Source organism: Montipora foliosa, chromosome 7, assembly GCF_036669935.1.
Source record: "Montipora foliosa isolate CH-2021 chromosome 7, ASM3666993v2, whole genome shotgun sequence".
Taxonomy (NCBI): Eukaryota; Metazoa; Cnidaria; class Anthozoa; order Scleractinia; family Acroporidae; genus Montipora; species Montipora foliosa.
In genome coordinates this window covers 40,140,987-40,151,505 of record NC_090875.1, presented here as the reverse complement: position 1 = coordinate 40,151,505, position 10,519 = coordinate 40,140,987, and the positions used below count along the sequence as shown (strand labels likewise).

Below are 10,519 nucleotides of genomic sequence, written 5' to 3'. Positions count from 1 at the left end.
AACCGCCGTCCACAACCTTGGACGGAAACTCTTCAAACCGCATGCCCAATGATATGTTTCCTGATTGTGGCTTGAGCACCCTGTGTCCCGTGCATTCCTTTACAGTACTTCCGCTGTTGTTAAGGGAGCCCACAAAACGTGAAGTATCACGTGAGGACTCGATCGCTAAGTAACCACCGCGCATACTCAACACAATGAGTTTCAACCCATGGCAAAGGTCTCTTTTCTCGTACTCGTCAGTCCGGCGAAAGAAAAAAGAAAAGAGACCTCTGCCAGCAGGGAAAGTTTTCGAAGAACTCTAAATTCAATTTCGTGATTTTCTTTGCTGAAAAAAAGTTGTTGCAAAACAAAAAGATCGAGTTCGCAAATTTTAATGAGAGCGGCTGCTAAAATCAACAAACAAGGTATTGTTTAAAAAAGGAACTCCAAAATATTAACGCATTTGTCTGAGCCATAACCAGTCCCTACGACAGAAGAACAAGAAGAGAGAAAACAAATGACTTGCTCAGATTAAACCAGAGACACGAACATTAGGTCACGTGAATGCTTCAGCCTCGATTGCAAGTGCCTGGTGTGCTCCCTACTCATTTGTTTTGGTGGTGGGGGGTAACTCAAATTGGGGCTCCGTGACTCAAAATGAGTAACACCGTGTATGACCTGAACAGTGCCAGTTTGGTCTCTACTCATTTTGGTGGAGTAACTCCGAGTATACAGGAGTAACTCAATTCGAGTGTGTAACTGAGAGAATTCCCTAGTAACTTGGGTGAAGGGTGGCGCTAGTTCGTTGCTTTGGATTTAGCGCTAGGGTTAAGGCTTAGGCTATGGTATTTCAGGTCTGGTGTGACACACGACGTCATTTCCAGGGCACTTCCGGTCCACATATGGACTAGTCATCCAGCCAAAACAAAATGGCGGACGGAGGTTCCAGCCTCATTTGCATCAAATCCACCATTTTTATTGAGGTCCCATTCCCACACAAACTCTCTATTTCCAAGATGCAAATGAAAGGAAGACAGGTTTACTAAGTGATAAATCAAAAGGAGGATAAGTTAGTGTTTTAATCCAAACTCGCTAAAAAGTTAAAGAAAAACTAGAAGTTAAAGAAAAAATATCAACCCTGGCTAAATTTGGTTTTAAATTACTAAAACAGATAAATTCACGGAGTTGACAAGCATATTGGAGCTAATTGGTATAAGTGAACAGGCTTTAACAGCTCACCACTTAAAATAAAATGGCAATTATATAATAATGCACGCGTCTTAATTGGTTCCCACTTATGATCTTTTGGACGACCGACGCATAGCTGACGTCATCATCAAAAACGTTTAATTCTTTGTTATATAAAAGAATAGATTCCATGTAGCCGTGTCTGATTTGAGTAGGGACCTTAAGATCTACGACCGCGACGTCGACGAAAACCCACCTCAAAATTTAACTTTGCCGGAGTATAATTTTGTCTTTCGCGATTATTTTATCTCGTTTACGTCGTATAATGTGGGCGAAGTATCCTAAAAATAAAACGGTGCGAATGGTTTAAGAGAAAAAAAGGGAATGAAAGGTTCACATTATTTTGTAAGCGCACGTTGTCGTCAGAGCCTCAAATTTGGTGTTCCCATGTCGTCGTTAATTATGCAGAGTACAGCAAACAAAAGTATGCTAAATTCCGTGCAGCGCGTCGCGCGTGGAGTACGATTATTTATGCTCTTTTAACCAATTTTATCATTGTTTTGTGGCGGTGCGACCGACGTCGTCGTCGTAGATCTTAACGTCTCTAGTAATAGATCAGAGAAGGCGTCAAAATGGGAAAACAACATCAGTGACACACTCTGCTATGGCCTCATGTCCAACTTTTTTGTTCTTACCACGTTTTGACGTCATCTCTGATATGTCGGATTACCAACCTCGTTCCCACGACAAAGGAGGCAGAGAAGAGACACCCTGGGAACGAGGTTGTCGGATAACTGTACAGATAGGGAATTTATTCCTTAACTTGATGTGTGTAAGAGTGTTGCTGTGATAACGACTTGTCGAATTAACAAATCGAAAGTGGTCAGCGTTGTCTTCACAACAAATTTTGACCACTGCACACATGATGACGAATATCGTTGTCGATAAGAGTAAAGACAACGCTGAACTACTTTCGATTTGTTTTTTACCACAATATTCAACGGCAAAGAAAGAGTTTACTTCAGAGCGTGACCAAAATCATGACACAAAGAAAGAGCAAAGCGTTGTCTATATCTTTCTCGCAATATAATTGGATTGTTTCCCAAAAGGAGCGTTCCTGGTTGGCTATTACATCGCGTGACAAATTGACGCGGGAATGACGCGAACAGCGTTGTCTAGATTCTCACCGACAACGGCAAATTAGTCAATCAGATTGCGAGATTACAAGCAATTGTGGTAAAACTATCAGTCGACATCCAACAAATTCCAACAATCAAAATTTGATTTGATTTTATTCTGTGTACAGTGTACCTAAATAGTGCTCTTGACACTTCAATAAAGTACATTATAATTTAGAAGTCCAACTTGGGAGTATATCTTATGCTGGCTATCTCAAACTTTTCAAACCGAAGATTTGCAATGTTGTCAATGCTAGCTGACGCATCTGAATATGCTACTCAACTTTCTTTCGTGACATTATGCATGACAATAAAACGCTGTGATTTCTTGGGCAGCAAGTTCGTTTTGCTTGAAAACCGTCGTTGCTCTACATGATTCAAAGGGAGCTGTCTAGGGTTGATTTAACTTGCATTCAAGTGGCTACACTGAGAGCGTGACGTGGTTTGCCGTACGGAAGCAAATCTTATATCGAAGTTATGAAATGTTCGACCTCAGGTATTGTGTTTCTAGCTTTCTGATTGGTACACTCAATCTCAAGACTGGCTTCTCCGTCACGGACTCGAAAAACTTGTGGATGTTTTTAAAGGTATGTTTTCTCAATTGTAGGTATTTCTTTATTTATATACTTGTAAGCATATGAATATATAAAAGCGACAAGGTGATCTAATATCACAAAACAATCACTGACGTGAAGACTGCGTAAACACGACTACTTCGCATTTCGCATTCAAAACTAACCTAGCAATTTTTAAATTCATGAAAGTGGAGTTAAAATACAGAAGGTTTGCGAATTCAAATGATGCGATCTTGAAGACCAATCTTGCGAGCTTAAAATGCGATTCATCATCATTTAAATTGTCTTGATTCTTCACAGAGACAGGGTGAACTATATTTGTTTTATCAAAAAATGATCACCGACATGAATACGGCTATTTCGATGCCGGGGGCGGGGCATTTGCCATCTTTCTTCGTCTCCACCCCGAGGCATTTAGACAGCTTATGTTTCCCCACCCCGGGGAATTTGCTCATTTTAAAAAAAAATGTTAATGCCCGGGGGTTAGCCCGGGGGGAAGGGGGGATGGGCACTGCTGGAATTGACTGATGCATAAGTGAAAGTATTAGATGATAATGTCTTTGCCGTCATTAAACGTCACCGTTTTATTTCTCTGTGTTTTAATATAGTCTCTTTTAGGGGTCAAAAAAGCCTGGGCCACGCCCAGCTTGGTCTCCTTTGGGGGGTTTAATTTAAAATTTCCGACGAGCATCCCCCTCCCCCGGGGGGGGGGAGTTTAGTTCTCAAAATAAGCTTCTCTGGGAAGGTAAGACAATCAGAAAATAAAATTTTAAGGGACGCTGGTTGACAAAGCCGATATCATGCAGGTCATTTTCATTCCAGCCAGTCCTGAAGAATATCAAGTATGTTTGTTGTCGTCAAGAAGAAAAAAATAAGCCGGAAAGAGCAAATGAGAAATTAAAGCATCATTCTACATACTTGAAACGCCTCCGCACTTGTAGGAAGTTACAAAATAAACGCAAAATGATTGTTAAAAGTTAGACCTGACATAAAGAACCGTTTAATGAGAAGGGAGTGATAGTTTGGAATATAAAAGCGGTATTAAGCGGTCGATATTCTATATTACATATTGTACACTTAAAAAGCTTAACAGTAATAAATGTTTTCTGTTGGCATTTCAAACGCCCCTAGCCAAAGAAGCTTTTGTTTTTGCCAAAATGGAATTTTCAGTGTTAAAAATGGGAGGAATAATATGAGAGAGCCCTAAATGTGCGAGTGAAAAGGCAATAGTGCGGCAACGAAACTATATTTGCAGTCAGTAACCATGTAAATTTTAAAGCCACGAACAAGATCTCTATTAAGTAATTCAGGAATGTGCAAATCAAATGTAATTGAAATAAAGACCAAATCAATTGTTACTTTTTGATGAGAAGGAATAACCGCATGCAATATCCGAAGACAAACACTTCATAATTGATGATTACTCCTAGTTAAAAACACACATATGACGCCAAGTCAAGGACTGCAAACCGAGAGACATTTGTAAAGGGGAATGCTTCGATCAATGCGTCTACCGGATCCTCACAACGGCATGGTGATATTTAGAGCTTTCAGCTTACGAAGCAGCGTAGAAACAGGCACAAAGAGAGGGGAAAACCGCATGCAATATCCGAAGACAAACACTTCATATTTGTGGATTAATCCTAGTTAAAAATACACATATGACGCAAAGTCGGGGACTGCAAACCAATGCAAGAAACATTTGTGAAGGGGAATGCTTTGATCAATGCGTCTACCGGATCCTCACAACGGCATGGCAATATTTAGAGCTTTCAGCTTACGGAGCAGCGTAGAAACAGTCGCAAAGCCAATAAAAACATGCATAATAGCGTTAAGAAACCAAAATGAAAGTTGGATCTTTAAAGAGCGTAATGGACTCCAATTTGCCATCCGCCTGCAAGCAGCAAATCTAGAAAGCCAGCAACCATGAGACAAGATAAGACAAGATATGGTTTCTGCCGTTATTACTGCAGGGATGGGCGCCACTCCAACCCCAACGCATGCACAGCTTGATACCAGCCGGTAACATTGTTCTGCATATTTGACAGACCTCAAATGGAAATGGAAAGCGGAGTGAACTTTCACTGCGTGGGATGACGTCTTAAATTTCAAATTTTACGTCCTTTTCTTTCCGACAGCCTCTAAAACAACCGAAAGCCATGCATATAAACTTAGTTTGTCTTTGTCAAACTGCCCCTTGCAGGACGGAGCTGATGAAACGTAACAGATGTTAATTTGGCTTACTTAATTAATACAAACCAAACAAAAATTAGTATCATGATACCTGGCGACAGGCCTGGAGGGGCTGTTTCGTTGACGACTTCAATGAATTGATCTACTTTGTTTTCCAATGCATTCACAGCTTTGGTAATACGTGAATCTTGAAACACGTTACAATGGCAATTGCAGTTGTTCGTCGGCTCTGCGTTGCATCCAGTGGCTGGAGAACCCAGCAGGCTGTTTTTCTTAACTGGCGCAGAGTTAACAGCTTTAACTGCAAACATCGTAACCACTTGCACCAGGAAAAGAGAAGATCCACGCATTTTGATACCGCATTTGAGACGGTAGGTGCTTATATCATGCTTTTCAAACCCCACACTCTTCAAATATTGAGAACTGATAGGGATTGAGTGATAGATAACATCATAACACTTTCGAATGACGTCATATTGCGTCTTTTACGCAAAAAGAAAGTACACTGTCGCACTTAGGCAAAAGTGGAAAGAAGTGCAAAAAGGCTGTCATGGCATTACAACTTTGATTTCATTGGTTTATTTCGGACCAATCACATTATTGCTCAAATTACAATCCGTCGATAGCAACGCTTGCAAGAACGGTTTATCGGAGTTTATTCGGAAATAACCTGCGATAAGGCTCTCTTTTAGTTTCGCGTGGTACGTACTGTGGAGTTGGTGAAATGAAAAATAGAGCCTGACGAAATTCCTCTTCGAAGTTCCCAGTCGCCCACTCCTTTTGATGGGATTGACATGTCCTTCATCGGCCAATCAGATTTACTTCCATTACATAATGCACGCGTGGACGGCAGACACACCCTTTTGATCATCAACTACTCACCCGTAAAATCTACAGTCTCGATATCCCCCGGGGGGTGGCACTTTGGGTGGTCGACTTCTTGTCGCATCGGTATTGGTTTCGGAGATCGTGCCGCCCGATGCATCCGGCGACGCCCAAGCTGCTGTCACTTGAAAGTCGTAGAGGATTGACGGAGGAGAGCACAGAAGATGCAGCTGAACGCTGAGAAATACAAAGTCATGGTCATCGACTTCAAAAGACACAAACACCATTTCATTCCTCTCATGGTTGATGGCAAGGAATTAGAGACTGTAGACAAGGCTAAGATCCTAGGCGTGACATTTTCTTGTAATCTTAAGTGGAGTAACCACGTAAATGAATCCATCGAAAAAGCAAATAGACGCCTACACTTTCTCGTTCTCCTAAGGAGAGCTCGCGTTCAGGCGGAAGTTATAGTTAATTTATATTGCACAACAATACGACCTGTTCTGGAATACAGCGCGCAGATATTCCATCGTGCGTTACCCGCGTATCTTAGTGGCGATATCGAAAGGGTCCAAAGGCGGGCGTTATCTTTTATCTCCCCGGAACTGTCTTATCTTTGATAGACATGGTTTAGCATCGCTTTACGACAGACGCGTTAAGCCAGGGCCGTCGCCAGAAACAAAAAAATAAAAAAAAAAGACTGAGGCAATGTCCGTGGTTAAATTGTCTTCGGAAGTATTTTAAGTGTTTATGATGAGTACATATTAAAGACAAGACTAGAATCACGCTTTATTTTAAAATCTGACCAAAAAATGAACGAGGCAAGTGCCTCGGTTTCCCTCATATATACTGGCTACGGCCCTGTAAGTTATGAGATAATCTGTTTCTGACCATCTCCAATCCCTGTCATAGATTTTCTTGTTTGCTGCCTGAAGGCATCATGCGGCTTACAATACGAGACGCCAGCGCGTTTTTGATATGCCTCGGTTGCGCACCGACCGTTTGAAGCACTCGTTTATTCCGGCTTTGTGCGTGCGTGCAAATCTAGGGCTTTAGATAAGATATATACTTTTATATTTAGTTTGTTGTTTTATTATCGTTATATCGTTATATTTCTTAGATTTTCTTTTTCGTTATTTGTACAACTTTACCTGTAAATCATTTACCTTTTTAATATATACCCACATAAATTTATTTGATTGTAAATAGTATACGCAATTCAGCCTCTTTCGAATTGTCAGTTTAGGGAAAAGAGATTCAAGTTGTTTGAAGAATTAGCTTGTTTATTTAAAAGCGTGGCAAATACCACGAACTCTTCAGTACAACCATTAAAATGAAGTTCGTTTTGTTGATATGATTTCTGGCTTTTAAGAAAGAATTTTCAAATTTCTTTCAAATCCTGATGTAGTCATTGTTTTCTGACGTCACCGCCGAGACAGCCAGGGAATGTAATAGGGCTGATTCAAGACCGTTAAAAGAAAAATGACTGCTATAACCAGGCAAAATTCTCTATTCAGAAGCGTGACACAATCATATCAACACAATATCAATAATTGATATTATGGTTTACATTAAATATAACTTAACATATTATATAAAAGCCGGCGTGAGTTTACTTGTTTTTGCAGACACGCAGTTCAACTACTTGTGAGAGGCATATTTGCGAGTAAAGTGATGCCAACCTTTCGCCGCAAATACCTTTGCGCACCGTGAAAAAAGGGTGGTGGCACGGGCAAAAAGACTAACCGACGAAAGATAACCTTTGCAGTTTAATCAAAGAAACGAACTTGTCACCAAACCACTGGAGTCACTATCTTGGAGAAACCGCTTGTAAAAAAAGCATAACCATTCACAGAACCATTGCCAAAATGCCGTATGAAGTGATTTTGGAATCTCTCGGAGAAAAGAAATCAAAAAGCCACAAATGATTGGACAAGTTACAGCTACATCAAATACAGATCAAGAAAATGGTCAATAGAGGGGGGGGAGGGGGTAAAGATCACGTTTCACATAAACTTAATAGGGCTTTTCGCGTTTCACGAGCTAAAAAACCGCATTTTCACGAATAACGGACAAAATGATTCGGCTTTTTCAGGGAGGTGAGAACAGTTTAATAACTGAGGCCTTAGACTTACCTCTTATGGCCACAAAACAGCCCTAAAGACCTTTTTATGATACGTCCGGATCGTGTTCTAGGATGGTCACTGGACATGTGACTTCCAAGACTTCCGAAACCTCTGCCATATTGAAACTGTTCCCACAAGACCCTGGGGACTGTTCAAACCTACAGGGGAGATCTGGGGGAAGGTTCATCCCTGAGTTCTTTGACCTTTGACAGAAAGTCATAAGAAGCAATTTCACATTTCACAAAACAAAAAACTCTTCAATTACGCTTCACATTAATCAGTAAAATCACGATTCACGATGCAAGAAAAACGAAATTAACGTTTCACGAGAAATAAATGGGTCCGATCACGGCTCACGAAAATACCCTATACCCCTTTCTCAATAATTTGAAAAAGTGGATGAGCCAGTTATTGAAGGAGAGCGGTGTCTGACACTTGCAAACAGCTTACATACAGTGCTCAAAATCATTTATTGGCAAATCAGTCAGTTATTGACTTTTGAACAGCAGTATTCAACGTTCACTTTAGCGTCCCTTGAAAAATGATAAAGCTCATTAAAGACAAAGTTGACGAGAGTGTCCGACGGTATTTGCGAGGTTAAATCCTATGAGAATTAGTTGCTGGGGAAGAAAGAAGTGTCAGTTGTCCGTATCAACGGGTGTCCGTATTAAGCGGGTTGACTGTTGAAAGAATATTTGGACTTTCCCTAAGGACAAAGAGAACTGTCCGTAATAACGGGATGTCCGCGTTAATTAAGCGATATATATATACTGTAGTGGCAAAACACTACCCAATATTGCTTGACGAAGCTGCTGGATTCAAGTTCAAGTGTGCTATAGCGAGCTGTTAAAGGACGGAAACGACCGATTCAAACGAGAAAAAAACAAAGAATTATTACGAGAACGTGTAGAAACGGGTATGTTCAGTGCAAAATACATCCGCGTTTAAGAAATGATGAGAATGAGCACGGATCAATGTGCAGAAATTCTTAATGCGGCGTTGCTGAAGCAGACATCTCCAAGATCATAAGGGGACTAAAAGTGTCCCTCATGCAGACATGGCCTTGCTTCATACTCGCCGATCAAGGTTTCTGGCTGTTCATCAACAACCATGACGTCTTATTCGTCCTTGTCCTTCATCTTCGTTGCAAATCATGCTAGAAGCCTAGCCTTGAAAATAAGATAGCCATTCATGATTGGCTCGATTCAGGAGGGAAGCTAGAGCGGCAAAACACTGCAGCGTTCATTGCGTCTCGCACAATTGTTGGGAATAATGCTTGATCAGAAGCAATTTCTGGCCAACACTTGATCGAACAAAAAAAAAAATCGTCTAATATGGGCGCTCAACAGTCGTACAATGTTGAATCGCGCGCAAAGTTGGAGCGTTGGATCCAACTTTGTCAGTAGATAGTTTGGCCAGGGCTTGCGTATCTCCTTTTTCGTAATCCCGGTTATCGCCGAGTTTAGAGGACAGTCAATCATAAATGTTATCGGGTTCAAATAAGATCCTAACGTGAAAACTCTTACTACAAATTTTGTTGCAGTAAAAAGTGCCCTCCGGAACGTCTTCATGTGGATCCACCTACATTGGCCTCAGAGAGCTGAATTTCGGACAAAATGGAAAATTTATTGGAAATTTAGGTCAGTTGCTGGAAAAATTTCCGTGTCACAATTTTAAAGAAAGTATTGCTATAACTGAACAACGGTTGAAAAACAAGGTACGTTTCTGACACTGTCGCTATCGAACCTACTTTTGTTGTCTTCTCTTTAAATGAACAAGCACACTGTCCAAGTCCATGGAGTCTCGTGCCATTTTTCGCCGTTAAAACTATTCCACAATACCCCTCGGGATTGTCGCGTGCGCTTTTTCACTTTTTTTCCGACAATCTTTGTCGAAACCGTGAGCTGTACTTTTATACCTCCCCGCTCGGCGGCTTTGTTTATATCCACCACTAGCCACCTTTAGTGAATATTTGTTAATTATATCATGCTCTACAAATATCAGTAACTGTACTTTCCAGTTTTTTTTTTTTTGAACAAAATAAAGTAGGAGAGGTTTATCCATAATTTGGGTACGTTTTCAATGAAACAATTATTAACCACTCTCGCTCTTTGGATTGAATAGGAGTTGATTATAGCCAACTTGCGACTCGTTGGCTATCTATCACGTCATATCCAAAGCGCGTTCGTGCCTTTTTGAGTAGCAGTAGGAGTAGTAACCAATCAAAAAGCGCAGATTTTCCCCAAGAGGACGAATTTTTTAATCTGCGCTTTTTGATTTAGTCAATTTGATTTGATCAAATTCCAATGATGCACGAGTCTCTGGGTGCTTACCATTTAGCCAAATAATCCGGATGGAATGATCGTTGCATAATTAAAGGTAAGCGATTTTCCGAATTTAATGACCAACTGGATGAGAATGGCGCTTACCATTTACTACACAGCATTCCATCCCG

General features: G+C 40.8%; 1 protein-coding gene across 1 annotated transcript in view; it reads right to left on the bottom strand.

The window, feature by feature from the left end:
• The window catches only part of LOC138010966 (uncharacterized), a 6,463-nt gene extending 795 nt beyond the window's left edge, over positions 1-5,668 (bottom strand). Inside the window, exon 1 of the mRNA XM_068857983.1 lies at positions 5,205-5,668. Within this exon, the coding sequence (XP_068714084.1) occupies positions 5,205-5,463 (259 nt within the window). The 5' untranslated portion in view covers positions 5,464-5,668. The remainder of the gene's footprint in view (positions 1-5,204) is intronic.
• Between the last annotated feature and the right edge of the window lie 4,851 nt (positions 5,669-10,519).